Source organism: Pelobates fuscus, chromosome 1 (assembly GCF_036172605.1).
Source record: "Pelobates fuscus isolate aPelFus1 chromosome 1, aPelFus1.pri, whole genome shotgun sequence".
In the NCBI taxonomy this organism is placed as follows: Eukaryota; Metazoa; Chordata; class Amphibia; order Anura; family Pelobatidae; genus Pelobates; species Pelobates fuscus.
In genome coordinates, this window is record NC_086317.1 from 124,266,608 (window position 1) to 124,291,704 (window position 25,097).

Genomic DNA, 25,097 nt, shown 5'->3' on the forward strand with positions numbered 1-25,097 from the left:
CAATCAGAAAGGGCATCTCTGAGTAGAAAAACTACAGTTATGAGGTATTGAGGTTTAACTGTTCTTGCTGATGTATGGTAGGTACAGCAATAGATGTCATTTGTCTGTCATTCACAACTTAAAGGACCACTATAGGCACCCAAACCACTTCAGCTCAATGAAGTAGTCTGGGTGCCAGGTCCCCCTAGTTTTTAACCTGCAGCTGTAAACATAGCAGTTTCAGAGAATCTGAAGAATCTAATCCAGCCTCTAGTGGTTGTCTCACTGACAGCCACTAGACTCGAGGCTGCTTCCGCGATTCTCACTGTGAAAATCACAGTGAGAAAACGCTGGACGTCCATAGGAAAGAATTACTCAATGGGCGGTTTGAATGAGCTGACGTCGGCAGGAGGAGGAGAGGTCACCGGCGCTGGAAAAAGGTAAGTGGCTGAAGGTGTTTCAACCCCTTCAGCCCAGCGGGAGGGGTCCAATGAGGGTGGGGGAGAGTTTGTTTTCCTGGCACTATAGTGGTCCTTTTTTAATGGACACAAGACTAAGGACTAATGGATCTCCCAAGTATCCATGCTCCCACCCACTACTGACAACTGATGTGGTACCCCTGGGATCCCTTAGCATATTTGGGGGTCTTATTACATCGAACCTGATTAACTTTGTTCTACAGGAATATTCCACCATTACCTTGTATGCATCGAAGCTTGCCATACTTAAAGAGGCATTCCACTGCCTAAGGTAAAAAAAAAAAAAAGCAAAAATATATATATTTTTAAAAATCACTATTTTCTTGACGCTACAAAAAAAGCTTCTTCCCAAATCTTTAACAAAATATAACTGATGTAGCCAAGGAGAGGATAATATGTATTTTTCTTTCTTCTGTCTATGAGTGCATATAGTATTCATATATTTTCGTATGGCATTACTCTATGTGTTTCTCTCATTACCTTGTCTGCAGAATCTGGGTTACATGCCCAGTTACATGCATTTTTTCATTGGGGTATATCTAAAATCAGCTTGCAAACACTGCATCTTTTGCGAGCCCTCCCCTTCTAACCAAGCCTAAACTTTCTATGACATATATAATTATATATAGATATATGTAATTAATCTGTTACTTGTACCAGAAGAGATTAACAGATTGTCAAACTGGTGGGGGGGGGGGGGGGGAGGGGGGTGCGATCTACCAGCTTGGGGTTGTAGCCTGACAGTGGAGTCCTTGCAGCCCTGTTACCCCCCTTTGGACCGGTGTGGGGGCTATCCTGGTCCCCGTTTTGTACACCTACAGAGACCGAGTTGTGCACCTAATAAGATGACTGCTGCACTCGAGACTCGACAACCCTACACAAACATGAGAGGCCAGACATGGCAGGAAATCTTTAATGCAAAATTTGATAAGATTTGCCAAAAAAGCTGCCCTACCTTCCCAGCCACTCCGGAGAACCAGATAGCTACTGCGACTCCTCAATATTCCTCCAGCCAAGAGGGACAACAGGAGTCTAATCCAGCACGCCATCCAAATACACGGAGGGGTTCCCGGATCATGCATCACCCTTGTGGCCCTCACACAACAGGGCGGAGACAGAGGCACAAGCGACCGCTGCAGTTAATGCATAACTGCTGTAGCCGAGGGTCACTGCTGTTCCAAGCCCGCAGCGCACTAATCACTACACCCTATCGCAGGCATAGGCAACCTTCGGCACTCCAGATGTTTTGGACTACACCTTCCATGATGCTTTGCCAGTATTACGGGTGTAAGTGCATTATGGGGGATGTGGTCCACAACATCTGGAGTGCCGAAGGTTGCCTATCCCTGCCCTATCGACATGGTCCTGCTTGACGCTCCAGGGTAGGCCGATTTTCTAAGTGCAACCGGACTGAGCAGAGGGTCCCCACTCAAATAGGCCTACCGCAAGCATTGAGGTGGTTCCAGATGCTTGACCCTGTGGCTGGTTATTGTTAGACTCACAGAGACACACAGCAGGGACGCATCCAAGTATGGGATTGGAGTGGTTCCACTCCACAACTCAGCATGTGCAGGCTTACATTTTTCTGTTTCCCAACCTTAGGTATAGGCTAGATGAAAGCTCGCTAACATGGGTAGTACTCCTATAATCCCTATCACACACCTTATGGGATCCCTTCATGTCTCTTTGACCACTACATGATTTTAATACCCATTTGATACTACCATGTTTATGTAGTCTTGCATCTTATATTCAAGTGAGCTTCTCTATAAGTCTCAGCCTTATTTCCTTTAGTAAGGTACCAATACCATGGCCCAATGTTTCCTAAATTAAGTAGCTCTCATGTCAATGTGTCTGTCAACACTGTCTTGTACATCATTTTTATTGCATTGACATGTTAAATATCTTGTTCATTATTATATTTACAAAATGTGCTGATTCTTAATGTTTCTGTTATGTTTATAAAACTATGCCTGCCTTTGCTGTTGTGGCTTCGCAGGCATCTTTGTACTTATCTGCACAACAAAAATAAAGCATTTAAAAAAAAACAGACTGTCAAAAAATTGTCTACATTTTTGTCTCTGGATTTGTCCTTCTAGTTTTGACAACTCTATTGTATAATTACAGTTGTACATTACAGCTCCCATTCGTGTTAGGAATACAATTTAACAGATGTAGATGCTGACTTACTGATTGGCTTCCCTCTATACAAACATGTGTGGCTACATAATGATATTACTAAAACTATGCTGAGGTTTACATCAACTTAAAGGACAACTCCACACTTGGGGGGGATACACAGTTTAGTAGATATACCACCAATGAATACATGCATGCATATTTTTATGTATGTATTCATTGGGGAAATAGTCTAAAAGAACTTGCAAATGCTGAAGTTCTTATGACTGCAGCCTTTGTAGTCTCTCCCCTTTTTCACAGGAAGTGACTTTCAGACCCTTCACAGAGAATTGTCCAATCGGAGTCTTCTCATAGATAAGCATTTGTGTCTCATCCCTCCTCTCCACTCCATGTGTCTCACTCCCTCTCCCCACTTCATGTGTCTCTGTCCCCCCCACCCCTCCATGTGTGTCAATCTCCTCTCCACTCCATGTGTTTCAGTCCCCATTCCTCTCTATGTGTTTTAGTCCCCTCCTCCCTTCCCGTGCCTGCCAACCTTGTAGTGTACCGATCCGCTGGTAGTTTCCTCTACCTGGACTGACAGGAAATGCTCTCAATGAGAGTACTTTCCTGTCAGCCTGGTTAGAGGAAACTTAAGATCCTCTACCCACGGATCAGGACACTACAAGGTTGGCAGGCACAGGAGGGGAGGAGGACTAGGACACATGGAGGGGAGAGGAGGGAGGCATAGATTACAAGAAGGCAGGCGTGCTCTATTAGACTAGTTACTTAGTAGAGGTAACAGAATTAAGAAATGAATCTCCTCAACTGTTTGATTGACAGCTGGGGAGGCATTCCTACTTTGAAATATAAAAGTGCTAATTTCACAATGAAATTGGCATTTTTATAAATAGGGATTTTAAATAGATACTCCACAGCCATATAGCAATTCAGCAAGCTGAAGGGCTCCATGGGTGTGGAGTGCTCCTTTAAGGGTGACTGACTGTAGTAATGTCTGCAAAACGGGTTTTGCTCTCTAAGTCAGCGTTTCTCAACATTTTACAAAGTACCCCTTAAAAAAAAAAAAAAAAAAATCCTAAGTACCCGTGCCTCGAGAAAGTAATTTCTATTGATTTAAATTCCAGATGAAAGTATAGACACTGATGTTTAAGTTAATCCCATATTGGAATATTGGAGAACACACCTAATTAAAGGTAGTAAATTATATTTTCTAAATAAATATGACAAGTGTGAATATTGTGTATGTGAGAGGAGTGCATGAACTATTAATCTGAAGTATAAAAGTCACAAAATAAAAATATAACACACACACACACACATTTACACACAGAGGACACTGACAAACACACAGTTTATAAATCGCTGGTAAGGCCACACCTTGAATATGCTGTGCAATTTTGGGCACCTGACTGGAAGAATTGAAATCACTGTTTATTAGCACTTGTTTACTGGTCTATTGCTGACACAGACATTAATGCACTCTGAGGTCATCCTTCAGATATACATATTCTGCAGTAAAACAAAATGATACAGCACATGAAAGAACAGAGTGAGGTGTAAGCAGGCTCCCGAGGGAAAATAGATTTATTTTATCAGAGGGAGAGACCAGAAACACAATATGACCAGAGATTTGCATTTTATTACTGTGCATTACTTTAGTTAAATGACAAATTATACCAGTATGCAAGAGGGTAATGTGAGAATTTTTGTTACAGTGTGCTTACAGGAAAGTCTGATGTATGTTCAAGGAATACAAAAGGTAGACATATAGATGAAGGGACTATTTCTTTATGATGTCTCAAGCAGAATGACTAGGCTTTGGCCCCATAGCCTTCTTGTATCACAAACGCAGTAGTACATTGTAGTAGTTATGGTGTTCGGAGATAGTTACTTATTCTGTCTGTGCCCTTACATGCCTTCAGCATACTGAGATCTGAATTTCTATCAGGACATGTCTTGCACCTTTCCCCTGTACTGTTCATTTTTTTTCTCCCCTGTTATATTCTTCTATATTCTGCTGTATTGGGTGCAGTCTTGGATGGATGGTAATGTTAATGAGCGAGGGACTGGTGTTTAAAATTCACCTGGTTAATCTATACAATCCTTAGACGTTTTATTTACTTTTATGTTATTCTGGGATTTTCTGCACCATTAGTTCTCTCTTTCTGTGGCATATATGGCTGCCAAGAATACTCTGATCTGACCCCATTCCAGAGGAACTATCCTGACTCTTTGAGGTTTTATCTTCCAGCAAGTTTTACCATTTGGATCACATCTCTGTCTGTATAATTTCTGGCACAACCTGTATCCCCCCGATTGATTCATCTCTGTTGTTTACAAGGCTTAGAGGGAGCCTTATGTTTTAAGGTGTGTCGCCTTCTTTCATTTTTTTGTATTTTTATATATATCTTTTAGTTATAATAAGTATATTAGCACTGATCCTTTTTTATCCTTTTGTCTAACTTGGTTAATCTATGCATTCTTGAAATATGTTTGGATACAATGTATACTCCCTGTAAATAAGTATCCATTTAACATCCACATCGTTTCGTTATGAGAGTTTTTAAATTTACCAGACTGTACTTTGTCTGGGTGTATATATGTGTCTGTCATGCTACCTATATGTACTTTAATAAGGTTTAAGCATTTGTGAGTGAATTTGTGACCTTCCTACTCTGCATTTTAGAGACATTTCTTCAGTTTGATTGTTTGGGCTAACCCAGTGTTAGGGGTATCTACGTGTGATACTCCATGGGCAAGATATGTATGAATGAGAGAAATTAGGCCCTGGGCACCTGCTCGTTTTACACTGTGGCAGTCAAAGGGGTGAGTTGACAAACAAGTAGTATGAACAGCAGAACTGTAAAACAAATCTGAGTGTTCGGGCCTAAATTTTTGTTATTAACACAACTCACTGTTTAGGGAGTATGGGTGTCATGGATTGACAGGTTGTAACAGAGATGTCGTTCACCAACACCATTGTGTGGAAGTTTGATTGTTAACCATTTCACAAACGTACACACAGTCAGGATCCATGAGGCACCAATCCAATTGTCATTTAGGTGAGCGAATTTGACATTATCAGTGTTTCATCCCGCTCCTAAAGGGATTCTATAGTGCCAGGAAAACAAAGCTGTTTTCCTGGCACTGTAGGTTTCTACAGTGTCCCCCTCCCTCGCGCCACCCCCCTACCAGCAGCGCTGAAAAGGTTAAAACTGATTTAGTCACTTACCTGAATCCAGCGCCGATGTCCCCTTATTTTTATTTTGCACAGCGTAAGGACGTCCAGAGTCAGTTAAGCTACTTTTGATCACCTAACCACCTGGAAGTCCCTCTACCAGACAGCCACTATAGGTGCACTATAAGTACAATAATTACCACTATAGGATTAAGGGACATGGAATATTGCACCCAGACCACTTCAATGAGCTGAAGTGGTCTGGGTGCCTATAGTATCCCTTTAAAACCCTTTAAGGACACATGACATGTGTGACATGTCATGATTTCCTTTTATTTCAGAAGTTTAGTCCTTAAGGGGTTAAGCACGGTATCACCACTGACAGGGAATCTGGTGCCTCTCAAGGCCAGTGGTATAAGGGGGCACTAATAAACAACGTGCTCCAAAACATCTCCAAAACCTTACATAGGGATGGTCCCTTGCGTATTTTTGAAGCTTTACAGTGGCATGTCATATTGTAACAACATGGCAAACAAGTATTTGCTGACTAATTGGCAATTTTGTGATTGACCATGGCAAGTGTCAGTACAAGAAGCCCCACTTTCAACAACGGTCACTAGCTGATGGCAAAGCTTCATAATGCACCTCCTGCACTTTGGGTAGACTAAAACAGACGTCAATAACTACAGTCCAGTTGAGTCATTATGTCTGCATTAAGAGATTATTTTTGAGCAGGCATAGTATCACGTGAAAATAATGCAATGATAGATGGGAAGCAAATCAAATTAGAACAGGAAACCCATCCTATCATTAAAACCTGGAATGCATTGAATGCTGCTGATTGTATAGAACTTGGTCTGAAACAATTCTTGCACATGGTGGTTTGTTTTTTCTCTATTAAGGTATTTGATATTTTCCTTTTCATTTTACACAAAACGTGTGTATTTAATGTTGTTTATCATATTTTCTGTTTCTGGTCACTGTTTTCATTATTTGTTAGTAGAGTGCCACCCGGTGGCAACGTTTTGTAATTCTTTTTGTTGTTGTTTTTTTCCGCTTTGGAAGCAGTTAGTTTTCAGTGACATCCAGTGGTTATTTTGGTAAAAATGCTATTTTTAACATTTGTTAGTTTTGTCCCTTTGACATGATAGAAAAAACAAATAGCAATTAATGTGAAAAAAACAACAATCAGCTCCCTAAGGAGGGTTTCATTAAAAAACACACAGATCGTTCAAATCATCCCAATCACGGCTTGTTTCTACGCTGCCAGTGAACAGTCTCCTTACATAGTGGAGAGCGTATAAAGCTCTCTCCGTCAGGTAAATGACATCTAAAAGACAGTCAGCTAAATATGGATTTTACTCCACAATGTATATATTATTATCAGGTTATATAATAAGTGCCACATTTACTAATATGTATATGCTACAGGCTTAGTAACAGCTTTACCTCTCAAAAATATTTCAGTAATGCCATTGATAGAAGTCAGCACATACAGATATTATCGCTTCACATTACTAATGGAAGCCTTAGAGGATCACTATAGTGTCAGGAAAACAAACTTGTTTTCCTGACACTATATAACCCTCAGTGCCCTCCTCCCACTGGGCTGAAGGGGTTAAAACCGCTTCAACTACTTACTTTAATCCAGCGCCGGGTTCCTTTGGCGCTAATGACCTCTCCTCCCACTCCAATGTCAGCTCCCGCGTGGAGCGGAATGCGCATGTGCGGCCAGAGCTGAAGTGGTCTGGGTGACTATAGTGATACTTTAAAATTTTAAGTCCTGGGGGCGGAGCTAGGCTTTAGAGCGGAGCAGTCGCATGGCGCTTGAGCTCCCGCATCTGGAGCTGAATTTTGGGATTGATCCTGCACATACCGAGAATATTTACCTACTGAGGGGCTCTGCTGGGCTCCCCCTACAAAACAAGCTACATCTTCAGCTAGCTGACGTCTGCCGGGGAGACGAGTTTGGGGCTGATGCCTACTGAGGACAGCGCTGGGGAGAGGCAGCTGCTCTCCTCGAGCTTGCTCCTCCTGTCTGGTTCGGCAGTTCCCCTAATGGCCCCCCACCCTTTGCACCAGGAGGGATATCCCGATCTCCACTGGACTCTCTGTGCCACACTTACCCTGCAATTTTATGGCCGGACAGGAGGCTTCATATTTGCTTTACCTTCTTTACTGAAACCTCCAGCAGCAAAGAAACAGTTAACAGAACTTTTCAAAACAACCAATCAGAACAAAGCAACAGTAGTATAAAACCCCTAAGCAGGCACTTCCTCTTTCTTTGCTGCTGCCTCCAGGTGAGCACTCACCAACTCAGAGTTGTTTCTTATCCTACATGCTGCTTGTTAATTTAAACAGTCTTTTTAATCAGTCTATTTACTAGGTTTGTTTAGGCAGCTTAATTGCTGGATTTATTTAGGCAGGTTTCTTGCTGGATTTGTTTTAACAGTTTGTTTGCTGTGTTTAGGTAGATAGTCTATTGCTGGGTTTAGCTAGGCAGTTTATTCTGTGTTATTTCCTATACCACTTCATGCTATGTAGCTGCTGTATCACTTGTTAACATCTGTTGCTGTATTTAGGCTATTTATCTGATAGATTCTGGATACTGCTCATTGATTTATTGTTATTCTGGGTTACTTTATGCAATTTTTCTCATTCTGCTGTATGGGGAATGGGTGTCCCTGCTTTGGCTCTGCCTGTAATCTGTTTCCGCTCCCCAGGTTCCCCCTCTGGGCTCTGTCGCCCATACCCTTTCTCCCTTATTCCCCACCTGCTCCCCGCGGCCCCTGGCCGCTTGCTGAGCAGCTTTTTTTAACCGTGGCAGTGCCGCGTGATCACCATGCGGTAGGCCGCGCTCATTTTTTGCGGCCGCGGCGGCCATTTTGTTGGAGCTGCGGCGGTCATTTTGTTGGAGCCTCATGGGCTCCGTGCGTTGCGAACAGCCCGGTCTCACCCACCCACGTGGCCAGCCTCCCCTCTATCAGGGGAGATAGCCCAGTTTTTCAGCTATCCCCCTATTTACTGTGTCTCTCACATGCTGCATATATAACAGATCCTGGATAGCAGGATCTGTCCCAGGCACTCTCACATCTCACAACTGCAGCTTACTATGATGTCTGATGCTATGTGACTATGTTCCCTATCTTGGCAGTAGACTTGTCACTTTTTTTTTTACTAATTAAATGTGAATCTTAGATTTAAAGGGGCATGTTACTGCTCAAATAAAAATCATTGTTTTAAAAAAAAAAAAATCATTGTTTAACAAGACTATGCCACATGTGATATATGCTAATCTAGTCTTTCTCTTAAGGTTCAGTCTTTTCTCATAAAAATTAAATGGCCTGTTTTTCAGCACCTAGCTCCCCTGCCTAGGATTTGCTGCCTTTCCTGCAAGGGACTTCAATTTTTCCAGTATACATACACTTCGAAAGTGTATCCTAATATACCTGAGTGGTCTGTAGATGTGAGTCAGCTTCTAGCTATATGGACCCTTCTAACCCTCAGGGGGGCTAACTGGCCCCACATACAGCCCTGTTATTACGTGGGGTGACCACCCCGTCCATATTTCTGGGGCTCTACCCACTACTGGACCATAATAGTAAGAGGTTACCCCTCCCACTGCTTGAGCTACTGTTCTTACGGTGCCCTGCTATACGCAGATACTGAGGGTGACCCCCTCCTGTGGACTATTCTGCTGGACCTAAAGGGTCCCATTATAACCATAATGAGGGTGACCCCCTCTCGCTGACTGCACTACTGGGTGTACAGACCTCTGATACCACACTGAGGGTGACCCCCTCTTACCTACAGCACTGCTGGATCTGCAATGCCCGGTTATGGTTATATAAGGGTGACCCCCTCCTGCCGTCTGCACTGCTGGACCGGCAATGTCTGGTTACTTTATTATACGGCTAACCACTACGGCACTACTGTACCTACAGTGTCAGATTGTGTTCAGACTAAGGGTGACCCTCCCCTGCTGGCCTATACTGCATGGTATGCTTGTGCTTGTTGGGGGACCCCCTCTTGCACGCTGGGTGACCCCCAGCTGGCCGCACCAGGTATCACTCCGACAGTGTTACCTCTATGGCAGTTATGCAATCACGACCGAAGGACAAATCTCCCGCACCTAGAAGGCCACTTGGCCTGTCCTCATGCCACCCTGCTGACCTCACTGCCAGAAACCATCAGTACCCTACAGGGGACACTCCACCAGCCATCCTAGACGCTGCACCAAGCACCCCTGGTACGCGTTGGCTAACGGATGGATTCAACAAGAGGATCAGTCTTCATGACGGAGTCCGGAAAGGACCCCGCAAACACCTGATACAGGGTTTGCACTCTGTGTCACGATTCCGGGAACCAAACACGCTAACACACACACAGAAAAGGTGCAGTACCGGACCTTAGAGTGGCCGGGCTAAGCACACAAAGAATAGTCAGGAGACAAGCCGAGTAAGGGGAACCAGAAGACAGAATAACAAGAAACAAGCCGAGGTCAAAGGGTAGGAGAAAGTCACAAAGTCAGATAAACAAGCCAGAGAGTACGTAACCAGAAACACAAGTTCAGTAGCAGTACTAGCAAGCAAAGACCACAACAGGGCAGGGAGGAACAGGAAAGGTAAGTATTTAAATCATAAGGTTAATTCTGATTGGATAATTTCCAATCAGAATTAACAATCACACGTGGGAGATATCTAGACCTCCCACTGTGATTGAGGCACTGTGCCTTTAACGCCGGGTCAGGTGGCTAATCCCGGCGTTTAATAAATTGGGCGGTCTCCCAGCGTGCAGCGTCATGCATGCTGCCGCTGGGGGACGTAGAGGAAGACGCGGGCGGCATCCGTGGCTGGGAGGATGCCGCACGCCGAGCGCATGCCAGGAAGGGGACCGCGGACGGCTGGAGGGTGAGTGCCGCGAGCGGACTGGAGCCTTCCCTCGCAGCCGCCCGCGGGATCCTGATAATCTGGGACTAACCACTGGATGTCGATGACACGCAGATGCAGATGTTTCCTCGGGACAAACGGCACGTTACAGCTTGGAGAGCGGAGAAGACGAAATTCCCTTTGGGAATGGACTGATATGACTTATAGGTATCGCCTAGTTGGTTTCTACCCCTGAGAACCGCGAAACGGCCCCTGTCCAAGCTGGACATCAAACTGGCGGATTTGGCATCCAAGTGCTGGGTCTGCTCTCCGTAGTTACCCTCACGTACAAATTGAGCTGACACGTCTCTATTCATAGGGTTCCCCTTAACTAGCCCCAGAGGTCTCTCGGACCGTGACCGGACTCAGGATCAAGGTTGCGGAACCTTTGACCGTTCCATGAGCGATACGCATGACCAAAGAGGCGTCCATTCCGAAGTTGCCATGCTGGGCGAACGGTGCGGTGGAGTGAACTCCCGCCCCATACCCACGCTACATGCTCCCAATGCACATGTCGCCTGTGGACACTTCGAGACGGAGGGCACTCATCCCCTCAGAGAGCTGCTCGGCGTGGACGATTGGTTCTCTCCCTCAACTAGACATGAGAGAAACCCGCATGGATTTCGCCATCAACATGGACATATTGAATCTGACTCACTCCCAGGCAACCCAGTTTCTGGTCTTTAATAGAATATTCGGTCCAGGCGTGCTCCGCCTCCCGAGGACCAAGATGTCCGTCTTCAAGGAAAATACCAGGCATATGCTCCGCAACTCGCGGGTCACACTTGGGAGCCCAACCCGGTCGATTGACCAGTTGTTACCATACCTCCAGGATCCGGTACTATCAGCCAACATGACACTTTCTCGGGTCTTTGGCCTGGTACGACCGAATCATGTGACCTCGGATGAAGCTCATCTAAAACTTAATTGATGACTCCATAGGGGGACTTGACCTACCTAGGAGTTTCGGACCCCAACCAACTTCGGCCTGGACTCTGGAGTCCGGAGGAGGGACCTCTTCATGCCAACTGCATGGAACTACCTGCAGGTTTGTTCAACATTCACAGCTTTCCCAGAGGAATTAGTACTGCTCGCTACCTTCCGGCGTGAACTCATCACTGGTTGCCCACTACGGACTGCAGTCGGATCTCACGTAGGATCGCTATCTATAGCGTCTGGACAAGTATTCGTCATTTGTGACAGAATGTCTGCGGAACAATAATTGATTGGTTGCCTCACCCTCTGGAGTCTTGAGTACTGGCATGATTAAATTCGGTGCGAACCGCCATAGGGAGCAGTTCTACAGCTGGCTGCCGAACCCTCAGCGAGGCGAGAGACACGTTTTCCAAGCTTGGTCTCCTTCGGGGCGTACGCATCCCATTTACCTCCAGGATACTTCGGGCTTTGCTTCAGACCGAATTCCTGGGAGTGCCGTTTCGCCTGGCCGCACCCCTTCGGAGGAGTCCTCTGTGCTTTCCCCTTTTTGCTGGAGTTTGCCATGGGAAAGCAATCCACGACTCCCTGTCTCACAATGTCCTGTGTGGGTTCCACAGGGGTAGCCTGCCACGACTGGTGTCTGGGGAGATGTTAGGATCCGTATGACGGTCCTTATTATTGAGGCCATTCACGTCCTATGTCAGCTAGTTGACGACTCATGTGCGTTTTCTCAAGATTCTGGCATTGGTAAGGATCTCTTGGTCTGCAGTCTACCAAGAGCTGTATACCTTACAGGAGCCCTATCTCTCGCTATTCCTCAATTCTAGTAGTATCGCGTGTTCTGCATTTCCTTGAGGAATGGCCTGATGACAAGGAATTGCCTTGCACCAGTTTTTCCGCTTACGGTTTTCCCCAGTACATCTTGTATTTCATGGCGTTCTGACGTCATGGTATCGATGTAGTGTCTTCTTCCTTCTTGCCGTTCAGTACATCGGCTTCTGCTCCACACAGATTTAATTTCTATTCGTCCTCTGTGTTGTACCTCTATTCTCCGGATAGGCCACAGTTCTGACAGGTTGTACACATCCATGTAGATCCAGGATCTAGTTCTTTCATCCGTCTACTCATGGACAGCTGTTGATTTCTGCGTACAGCCGTTTTGGACTGTTTCTGCATCTTCGCTCGCCCATTAGATTTGGTGGATCCTCTCATTGGCTGACCTTAAGAGTTCTTCTCGGACACTTTTTGGTTCGGGGTGCTGTCACCTCAACAACTTTGGAAGCCGTTGGGTCCCTTCTGCATTTTCTCTACACCGCTGCTTGGTTTAGGGAATGGGTTTTTCCATTCTCCTTTTATTTCAGTCCTCTCTCATATTGCTTCTGGTTCTACTATTTGGGCGTTAAAATTGCAAATATGAAGCCTCCTGTCCTGACATAAATTATGGATTATTCTAGCCTTGGTGAGGGAATAATCTAAATTTTATTAAAGACAGGAGGCGAATATTCACCCCCCCCCCCCCCCCTTTTCTTTTTTACGTTCCCTCCCTGGATTTGGGTCTTATTCTATTTTAATTAATTGGGAATATTGTTATGTTTTGTGAATGCATGGTTTTACATAACAAAGGTTATTTCTATTATTCAGTGATGATTGTCTGTGTGCATTTTATTCATCATGTTTGTGTTGTAATTATGTTTCGTCAATACCTTTTAGTTTAGGTACATACTAGGTCTTCATAAGATCTGTAGATTTTGTTTATTCATCAGGTATTATGATGTGCAAGTGATATTGTATATGATATGACATCTTGCCTTGACAGTTTATTTTCACAATGTTTTCCTTTTTCTTGCAGTGTAATCTGTTTTTCTCTCTGGGCTTGACGATTATTTCTCTGGATGTGTCTGCTACAAGGTGGATTCGTTGGTTTCCTTGCTCTCCTGCTCGACCTCATCAAAGAAAGAGGAAGTGGAAGAGCCTGCTTAGGGGTTTTATACTACTGTTGCTTTGTTCTGATTGGTTGTTTTGAAAAGTTCTGTTAACTGTTTCTTTGCTGCTGGAGGTTTCAGTAAAGAAGATAAAGCAAATATTCGCCTCCTGTCTTTAATAAAATTTAGATTATTCCCTCACCGAGGCTAGAATAATCCCTAATTGTTCTCCACCGGCTCCCATGTGCACTCGAGCCTTGAAGCGTGAAAAGCCCAAGATGGTGGCTAAACCCCCACCAAACGAGCAAATTTACTTGCCCTACCTTACAGCCTCACAGCAACATCTTCCAGAGATTCTGGGCGCTAATCCAAGAACACACCCAGGCTGGGCTGACACCGCAGCGGGAGGGCCAGAGCGGTGTAAAGCAGTCAGGAAACAGGAGACCTCCCCAGGACAATCCTGCTTTATCTACACACCCTCAATCTATCGACTGTCCGCCTGGGATGAGAGCCTCCAGAGCCACTCACAGCGGCTGAGAATACACACCACCAGATCCCCAGTACACCCCAAAGGGGGACGGGACTTGGCCATTACAAAAGCCCAGGGCTGGAGGGGAGCCCCGCTCCTGTGCAACCCTGCACTCTCTCCCTTGAAAAACCCAGCCTGTACCTCCTCTCTGCCACCTGTGGGGATTGGTTGACCCGGACACTGAGACTGCTACCAAGGGACATGCAAGCTGCTGGCGGAAGCCATATACTCCATATTTCCTAACATCTGTTCAGTTATTGCTAGCACACACCACATTCTCCCCTCTTTCTACTCACACATACTCCTTCTCTTAGATAGTGCAGGGCCTTGTGGATGCTTGTGATACCAGTGGATAACTCCAGTTGTAGTTCACAAGTCTTGATTCCTCATGATTACACTCTCACCCTCATGTCTGCATATTTCTGTTAATTTAAACGCTTGCAACGCCAACTGGACCCAGACATATATGTTAAGCCTGTAATTTACCATTTATTATTTTTTTTAACTATCCAAAAAAGTACAGCCCTCTCTTGACATTTCATACTGTTGTCGCATCCATGTCTTGTCATAATTCAACTTGTGAAATGTTTTTGCTCACCAGAATGTCAAACTATGCACCACAAAAATAAAGAATGTTTTTTTTTAAAAAATTAAAATGCTGTATACAAAAATTCTAAATTGTAAGTCTTAAGCTACTAGTCAGGCTTTAAAAGTTACTCAACACTGCAAAAAATAGCATACCCATCAGGGGTGAATTTCAACTCGCCAAGGCTATATTTTCACTTGCCAAAGGCTAGGGGCGAGTTGACATTTCGATTTAATACATTGCTGTAGGGCGGGTAACACAATCTCCTTTCATTATAAACACCTGACATTCTACGGGGTCCAAGAAAGTCCCACCAGCACCACAGCTGGAAACCAATCAGTAATATCAATACCTAAACTCACAAACAAATAGAAATAAGCAGCAGTTAATTTAATAGAAAGCTAATCAATGCAGCCTAATCAATAACTGATCTAAACGTAAATCACAACTCCCATCAGTCACTGCTGCTAACTAAGAATACACGTAGAGACCAGGCTTGAGTGCCAGCTGGACCCTGTGTATATGGACTTGGGATAGCAGCCGTACGGCGTTTGTTTATTCATGTGATTAATAATTAATTTTCTTACTTTATCAGGATGCAATGTACACAGAATGTAATTTCAAGACAATGAATCTATTGTTCAATAGAGGTTTATTTTACAGTATGACCAGTATTATTATTTTAGTAGAAGTAATATTGTAATATTATAATTGTAAAACACAAATTACTACTGCAGACGGGCGTAAAATGTGGCAGTTTTGTCATTTAAATATTGTCCTAATTATGGCGAATTTGTATCACATTAAATAATTAAATTAAATAAATAACAGACCTCATGAGGTGTACAGTAAATAGTTATAATGGAATGATCAGACTCTTGTACAGAGTTGCATAGTTACATAGGCTGAAAAGAGACATGTGTGTCAAATTCAGCCTCTCTCACATCTGTATTCTGCTGTTAATCCAAAAGAAGGCAAAAGACCCAGTTACACTTCCAATTTTCAACAAACAAGAAAAAAAAAATCCTTCTTGACCCCAGAATGGCAGTCAGATTTATCCTTGGATCAAGACTATTACCCTACAATTTAAACATTATACCCTTGAATATTATGTTTTTGCAAGTATGCATCTAGTTGCTGTGTGAACATCTGTACAGACTCTGATAAAACCACTTCTTTAGGAAGAGAATTCCACATCCTTATTGTTCTTACTGTAAACAAACCTTTCCTTTACCTTAGAGTAAATCTCCTTTCTTCCAGTCTAAATGTGTGACCTTGTGTCCTATGTATAGCCCTGTTTGTGAATAGATATCCAGACAATGGTTTGTATTGGCCCTGGATATATTTGTAAATGGTATTATATCCCCTCTGAGGCGCCGTTTTTTTTTTTTAAACTAAAGATATTTAAATGTGTTCACCTTTCTTCATAGCTAAAATGTTCTATTCTTTTTTTTATTAATTTTGCAATCCACCTCTGCACTTTTTCTAGTGCCATAATATCCTTCTTTAGAACAGGTGCCAAAAATTGCACCGCATATTCAAGATGTGGACTTACCAGGGGTGTACCGTAGGGTTTGCGCCAGGGGCGCAAAAATCTACTGTAAGGTTGAGCAGTGATTTTTGCGCCCCCGTTCGGCCTGTGCTCCCGGCGCCCCCAAACAGCGTGAGGCTCCATAAGGGAACTGCACACACAGTACACGAGAAGAACACCTCTCCCTTGCGCTCTGCGTAGGAGCGCCGGGTGTCACGTGACAACCCAGTGCTCAGCTTGACAGAGACCCAGCGTGCGCTGCACCGGATATCAGCCGCCCCCTCCCCTGCCATGACAGGCAAAAAGGCAGGGAGGCGGTCATCAATCTTAAACTTGGCTCTGTAAGTGAAGCAGCTGGCTGCTGCTTGGGAGGGAGATATGAGGTGGAAGATATACGGTAGGTGGGGATTGGTATGGGAAGACATGGAAAGGTGGGGGTTTGGTATGGGGAGATATATGGAAGGGGGGATTGGTATGGGGAGATATATGGATGGGTGGGATTGGTATGGGGAGATATATGGAAGGGGGGACTGGCATGGGGAGATACATGGGAGGGGGACTGGCATGGGGAGATATATAAAAAAGGGGGGATTGTCATGGGGAGATATATGGAAGGGGGGGGGGGTTGGTATGGGGAGATATATGGAAGGGGGGGTTGGTATGGGGAGATATACCAAACCCCCCCTTTCATATGTTGGCATATGGTGAGATATCTAGAAGGGGGTTGGCATGGGGAGAGATAGGGTAGAGGGTGGCATGGGGAGATATGAAAGGGGGGGTTGGCATGGGGAGATATGGAAGGGGTTTGGCATGGGGAGATATATTGAAAGGGATGGCATGGGGAGAGATATGGAAGGGGTTGGCATGGGGAGATATATTGAAGGAGTTGTTGGCCTGGGGAGATGTATTGAAGGGGGGTTTGGCATTAGGGAGATATAGAAGGGGGGTTGGCATGGGGAGAGATTTGGAAGGGGTGATTTACATGGGAGAGAGATATGGATGGAAGGGGGAGATTGACATGGGAGAGAGATGAATGGAAGAAAGAGGGGATATGGATGGAAGGGAGGAGTGACATGGATCAAAGGGAGACATGGGGTGGGGGTATGGATGGAAGGGAGGAGAGACCTAAGGTGTGACACCTTACCTACCTGGCAGAGACTGCAGTTTGCATAGGGACTGAGGGAGCGAGCAGAGCGGACATCCAGACCATGACATTACTACTGAGACTCTAAGTAACAAAGTGAAACTTTTGAGTAAATGATGTGTGTGTCCAGGATTACATATTGAACGCATGAGAATGAAACAAGTGATTTTAGTTTGTGTTGCTCTAGGATTCACTAACTTTTAAATAGGTCACATGCAGCACAGATAACCAGTTACATTATTCTACTCATCAGGGGTTATTACTATCACACAAAGACAAACAAACACAGTCCCCCACCATACACAGCCAGCCCAAAACTATCACAAACACGAGCAGTGCCCATCACCCACTGACCGCACAAAATGATCACAGACAACCAGCCCAATGCTAACACACAGTTTCCATCACATGTACACAGCTCAATCTGTATACCATCAAACACAAACGATTCCTATCACACACAGACAACCCAATACATCACATGCAGTCCCCATTACAGTTATACAGCTAAATATATCACACAGACTGTAGCCATTACACTCAGATAGCTCAATACACAGTCCCTTTTACACACAGATACCCCAATACATCACATGCAGTTCCCACTATACTCAGACAGTCTGAGGTCATCAGTCACAACCAAGATATTTGTTAGTTTTGAGAAAAAATTTAGTGACCCCAGTGAAGACTCCTGTTTGTAATATGGTGCAGGGCCCGACTGCCCTAGGGCTGCTGTGAGATGCGGCCACAAGAATGTGAGAGAGCAGTCTCTCAGCCAATGTGATGTTGCCTTTGTTGGAAATCTCATATCCGGCATCTTTTACGCGAAGTCTTAGGGCAAATCCTGTGAGTGCAATCTAAATGTGGCAAGTTCTGTGAGTGCAATCTCAGTGTTGGGTTATGTCCTGGGTGCTGGGTCAAGTCCTGTGAATGCAATTCCCATGCTGGGACAGGTCCTGGGTGTGCAATCTGGGTGCTGGGGCAAGTCCTGGGTGGTTAGGCAACTCCTGTGAGTGCAATCTCAGTGCTATGGTAAGTCATGGGTGCTAGGGCAAGTCATGTTAGTGCAATCTTATTGCTGGGGCAAGTCCTCTGAGTGCAATCTAATTGTTGGGGTAAGTCCTGGGTGCTGGGGTAGCTACTGTGAGTGCAATCTGAGTGCTGGGGTGGGTAAGTGGTGGGTGCTAGGGCAAGTCATGTGAGTGCAATCTCAGTGTTGGGGTAAGTCCTGGGTGCTCAAACAAGTCTTGTGAGTGCAATCTGTATGCTGGAGTAAGTCAGTATATGCCCCCAGTATATACACATGGTTATGTCTCACACACTACCCTGATTTATACCCCATGCACAGGGCAATTCATTTAAATGTGTGTACATACTGGGGCCTATATATTTCCCTGTGCATGGGGTATATATCAGGGTAGTGTGTGAGATATATACACTTTGTGCATATACTAAGGGTATATATTGCCCTCTGTAGGGGTTTATATGTGTCTTCTCTATTAATAATACACTCTTAAAATGTGCTTTAGAATGCATGGTTTTCCCTTTTGTGAACAGTATAATGACACAATGCTATTGGTCTGGTATAAAATTATTTCCAGGGCTGGTTTTTATCCCCAGTCCGGCACTGATATGGTGCGATGTCCCTGTGTTATGCTTGTAAAAAGGTGTTTTGTGTTTGCAATTAGGCGTAGTGGCGTTTGTTATGCTTGTGATAAGGTGTGATATGCCTGTACTATGCTTGCAATATGACCAGCATTCCTCTGGCACATCACCATCATCACACAAGTCTAAATATGTGTGTGTAAATATATATTTATGATTTGAGGCTGATCACACAGAATATCATTGGCATTACTGGGAAAGCATTGTGCATGTAACTTTGCTATTTCATGCGCACTAGCAGGTGGGAGTTCTCATTGCAGTGGTTTCATATAGTGTGAAAGGCTTTGGGTGACTGGCAGGAAAACCTCAGGAAATTTAAATGTATTTGTATTCATTTTTGTTATGGGACAGAGAGGATTAGGAGACAGAATATAATACTAGATATGTTTCTTTAGTTTCCCCTTTACATGGTGGAGCACTTTCTTTAACATTTTTACTTTTTCATGATTTGGGGGGCGGGGCGCTGGTAGAGCTCCTCGACCAAGGACGCTAGAGACCCTATGTACTAGACAAAAGAGATTCAAAATCCCTTCGGATCTGGGATGACTAAAATATTCACATATAAAAAAACACTCTGAACGTAAAATGTATGTATCTTACTTCTTCCGCTCTGATCTTGTTTTTCCTCTTTTCTTCAACTGCCGCTCTTTTCTGCTCCTCTCGCAGTTTCTGTTCCTCCATCTTCTTCCATCGCTCTTCTATTTGTCTTTCATACTGTAGCTTCGCTCTTCTCTCCTTTTCTATTATCTGTTGCTCTCTGGCAGCTGGAGAAAAGAAAAACACAACCATAATATATACATATATATATCTCCAAAAAGAAAAGTCATGCACTCCAGTTATAAAAACAGTTTGTATTACCTGGTGCTCTTAACACAAATCCAATATTGCTCCAAGATAGTTCAACACTCCAGGAATTTTCTTATATGATTCAAATTAGTCGACGTTTTAGTTCTTTCTTGACAACTTCCTTCAGGACATGTCCAGAAGGAAGTTCTTAAGAAAGAACGGAAACATAGACTTTTGTATGTATATTGAATCACATAAGAAAATTCCTGGAGTGCTGACCTATTTTGGAGTGTATATATATATCATGAACAATATATTTTGCAATGGGGTTACCAAAACAGTAACCTAGATCCCATTTTTCATGTTATATATTCTTTCATTTGCAAAATAAATGAAAGAATATATGTTTTACGTTATATATTCTTTTTTTTCAAGTTAAACAAATCATTTAATAACTCTGTAAAGTTGATACAATTTCATAAGCCTTGTCAGTTATTTTTTTTACAATTTCATGTTTGTAACAAGCAGTCAATGGTAATTCTGCAGTTTATTTTATTTTTAACTGTCTGAAAGTCACCAATCTATTGCCTTAAAATTCCTCAAAATATGAACAATAAAATGATTTGTAAATCATGGGTGGGGTGGGGTAAGGTTATGTTATACATTCTTTCATTTGCAAAGGGGTTACCAAAACAGTAACCTGCCTAGATCCTATTTCTTATGTTATATAGATATATATATATATATACACATCATAAAAAATGGTCTCTAGGCAGGTTACTGTTTTGGTAACCCCTTTGCAAATTAAATAGTATATATATATTTCATTGTTTGTTCATGTTACAACTTTTATCTAAATCCTGAAGACATATAGCCATGAAACCATACGTATATGTACGTATACAGACTGTAAACAAATTGATAGACAAATATTCGCACATTAATTTAAAAGAATAAAATATTATAGACTGAAAAAATATTCCCCAAAAGCTATCTCTGTGTGTAAATAAAACAGTTTACGTAAAATCATGGTTAAAATTTATTTTTTTTTTTTTAAAAAAGGTCTTCACGCTACAAAATATCTCTATGGTTTAAGTAACACTCCAAGAACCATAACTACTACAACAAGTGGTTGTAGTGATTATGGTGCCAGGAGTGCCCTGTCTCGAATTTCCAAGTTGTTTGACAACTTACCTGGAGTCTACTAAACACCAGTTACAGTCTTTATTGGGGACTATAATTCATTTTACAGATGGCAAGACACAATTTTGTGAAATCAGGAATCTGGCTTTATAAATTAGCAAAACTTAAAAATGAATCCTTCAGTGGATGGCAATATGACCAAATACTAAGGTATACTAAGCAAACAAGCAGCTTTTCACTATTTACATCCAATTCTTATCCCTACTTACTGACTTTTTTCTTTCACTTCTATAATGGCATCATTATGCATTTTGATTAAAATTTGCCAACAGGCCGATGATTTTCTATTTCGACTCTGTTTTAGTTCTCTTGCTTTGCACACTGCATTAATTGTAGTATGTCTGTTTCCATGGCAACAGACACATAATTTATCGTCTTTTTCTCATTTTGCCACGATAAATTGAAAACATATAAGAGCAATGGGATGTGCTGCTTCATGCAATATCTATAATAAATGTCAGTCATTATGCATAGCTTATCTCTTTATATTATAAACATTCATCAATAGATTGAAGCGTCGTCACAAAGCACTGAGCAATTTAATGTTCCAGAGATAATCAACTGTCTAACTTCATGTTACCACAATGGATTCTGTACCAAACCTTCCCAGAAGCCATCACTTCTTATCATTAGTTTCCCATTTCATAACGCCTAACCCAAATCAACATGACGAGACTGCACAGAACTCGTTTTGCCTGATTTGGGCATATTAACTTGATGAGGAGGACAACATTCGTTATTGTACATTTTAGCAAGTGGAAAAGCTCTATTATATTTGTATTAACCTCCTGCATGACAAGTACCTACAGTCTGCCTATGGCGAATTTTATTTTCCAGGTCCTTACATGTCTAGGATTGAGCACAGATTAGATTAGTGACACTTCACACCCATGTACGTGTTGTTGTTTTTCTTGGGCACTCCAGATTGGCTTGTTTTGTTTTGATATTATACATTTCAGTATACTGACCTAGCATTGTTTTGTGACTTTTAATTTGCCCATGCCAGTTGGTCAGGCCTTTCCTCCATTATTCTTATTCTGGGTTTCTGATTTAGTTTAAATGTATTTACTTCAATTTGCATTTCAGGCAACCAATTAAAGCCACTAGCCATTCTAATTGCAGGTAACATGCCATTTGTTTTTGTATAATATCAACATTAAGTGGTAGTAACAAAAGTAAGTTTTCCTAGAGGATAGTAATAAAAGTAACTTAGAAATAATTAGCACTCACAGATCTTCTGCTGTTTAAATTAAGTCAGTACATAATAACAAAAGTAACGTCAATGTTTCAGTCCCTCGTGTAATAACTGAAGTAAAGCAAACAGTGGGTTATGTTAATCTGTGGAGACCCGTGATTGCTGATTATTTCTTCATGATTGATTAGGCAGACAGATACAGTGAGCTGTGTATTATGGGAAAACAATATCTCAGAAAAAATATATATATAATAAATATGACTGTAGATCAACTGTTTTATAAATGTATCAAAGAAAACAAAGTTGGCATTATTTTCCCAAACACACTTTCAGTTTAATGATTTTTATATTTTGGCTCAAGGGTGCCCTCTTGTGGCCATATAAAAATTTCTAAACCAAATACAGAACAATATACATTATTGTTGTGTGTTTATATACACTGTATTTCTAAATTCAAAGTTTTTCAATTATATTTTACCCTAAATTGCTTATCCCTTTGGTAATAAGGATTTTTAAGGAACATGGTAAGCCAACAACCAAGAAAACATTTATGATAAATCACGCAACTTACCAAGATACTTCTCCCTTTCTTCCCTTCTTTCTTTAGCCAGTCTTTGTCTTTCATCAGTCTTGAAAAGGCTATCCATGGCTTAAAAAACAAAGAGAGAATGCACTTAATATACTTAGATTTTAAATTGCTTTGGTTCTCAATTTCAATCTCAATTTCCAGTTTAAAAATATTACAATTTTGAAACTGTATAAAAAAGCAAACTATGGCCTCATCATAGGTCTCATAATGTGGATGGGCTTAAGGAGGAATTGTGCCTAGTATGTGATGTTCATTTTGTTGTAACCATGAAAATAAATAAAACGAGGAAAAAACATAAATATTAAAAACATGCATAAAAAACATGTCTGAAACATTATAAACTCCCACAACTCCCAGGCCTCACCTTACACTACCAGAACCAGCAATACAGGAGCTTTGCATTTAACATCCTGCATGAACTCCCACAACTCCCAGGCCTCACCTTACACTCCCAGAACCAACAATACAGGAGCTTTGTATTTAACATCCTGCATGAACTCCCACAACTCCCAGGCCTCACCTTACACTCCCAGAACCAACAATATAGGAGCTCTGCACTTTTCCTCAGCACTACCCACATGCCCACCCAGGTTCCCCCTAAATATATAGCATGCTCCTCCAGCTGTTTGAGATTATCACACAATTACCACTTCATTCCCTTTATATTTTACCAATAGCTGCAATTCTCTGTGAACTTCTTTTAGCCATCACTTCAAAATTCCCACTGTATCCTTTAGATTGTAAGCTCACGGGCTATTTAGCTAAGCACTTTGTACAAAAGAGCTTCAATGGCTAGATCTCTTCTTACGGCAGGGCCCTCTCTACCTTTTGTATTTGTCTGTGTATATTGTACGTCCTCCACTAATTGTACAGTGCTGCGGAATCTGTTGGCGCTTTATATATACCAGTAATAAATAAATAAAAATAATGAAAAGTAAAACTCGCTTCACATGTTTCTTTTCAGGGCAACATTACAACATCCCAAGCATTTTCAAGTATTATTTCTTTTTCTCCTAAAATGAACAGTATACCTATAGCTTTATTTAACCCCTTAATGCTTTCCAGGTGTTGTGGTTTACATCTCCCCAGAGCCTTTTCCAGCATTATGGCTGTAAGAATATTATGGCATATTATGGCATTCTCTCTCCAAGGTGTGTGTATATATATATCCAAAGTTGTATAAAAGGTGCACTCTCAGTCTCAGGTCTTGTGAAATAATTCTATTTATTCAAAGTTGCAGTTTACATGTGCAAAACAATCTGTGCGATCTGTGATGTGATGATCGCACAGATTGTTTTGCACATGTAAACTGCAACTTTGAATAAATAGAATTATTTCACAAGACCTGAGACTGAGAGTGCACCTTTTATACAACTTTGGATCTATACACAACGCTGAGGTTTGCACCCAGGCAAGGAGAAATATATACAGTCAGTAAAAGGGTGAGTGCCAAGATTATCTTCTTTTAGACGCTGGCTTGTCTGTGCACTATTACTTCCTCACAGAGAGCTGGACCGAAAGGCCTGCATATGCACCAGCAGCCCACTCAACCACCAGAGAATCCATCAGACAACCTCTAGATGTAATATTGCTCCCCTTCCTACTCATCATATAAACAAGAAGGGGTTAATTCTAATGTATAAATATATATTACTGCATGGTGAAACTGTTTAGACTCCTCACATACTATAACTCCCCTACACATTCTTGTTACCCCCCCACTCACTATCACAACACCATTGCTCTAGAAGTCATTGTGGCTGCCAGGAAAGCCGACGGTCAGTGCATGCTGGGATCTCACCGATCCCGGCATGCACCAGTTGCCTGCACTTGATAGGCCGGAGAAAGAATGTTGCCACTGACTCTTCTTGCCGCATCGATTGAAGTATTCACTTAACTGTACAAAATCAGTGGGAAAAAATGGCCCCAAAATTTGAAATAGTAATAAAGTATTATTCGAGTGTTCGATGTATGTGGAGCAGATATGCCAGGTGACTGAGACGAAAAACATCATATCTTGCAAAATGCATTGTCAAATACATAGGATTAATTAAGTGTTAGTCACTTAGGAGTATACATATACCAGGCTTTAGATGCCTCACAACTGTCCTGATTATGGCGGGATAGTGCTGCAGGAGACTTTCCTGCCGTCCCAGCTTTGTTCTCTATTGTCTTGGTTTTGGGGACACTAGGGAACTGTCCCCAAAAAGTGTTGTGCAAGCACATACTTGGATGCGCTCTCACGCTACACTACACTAGACACTAGAATCATAGAGCACGGAAACAGTGCACTCTACAGTGACCACCC

General features: G+C 42.5%; 1 protein-coding gene across 10 annotated transcripts in view; it reads right to left on the reverse strand.

Moving 5' to 3' along the window:
• MAP7D2 (MAP7 domain containing 2) overlaps positions 1 to 25,097 on the reverse strand; it is a 140,637-nt gene that overhangs the window by 55,871 nt on the left and 59,669 nt on the right. For all 10 annotated transcript variants that reach the window (XM_063450198.1, XM_063450200.1, XM_063450202.1 and 7 more), the window contains exons 2-3: positions 22,772 to 22,849; positions 19,617 to 19,780 (exon numbers count right to left, since the gene is read on the reverse strand). In XM_063450198.1, the coding sequence (XP_063306268.1) occupies positions 19,617 to 19,780; positions 22,772 to 22,849 (242 nt within the window). The remainder of the gene's footprint in view (positions 1 to 19,616; positions 19,781 to 22,771; positions 22,850 to 25,097) is intronic.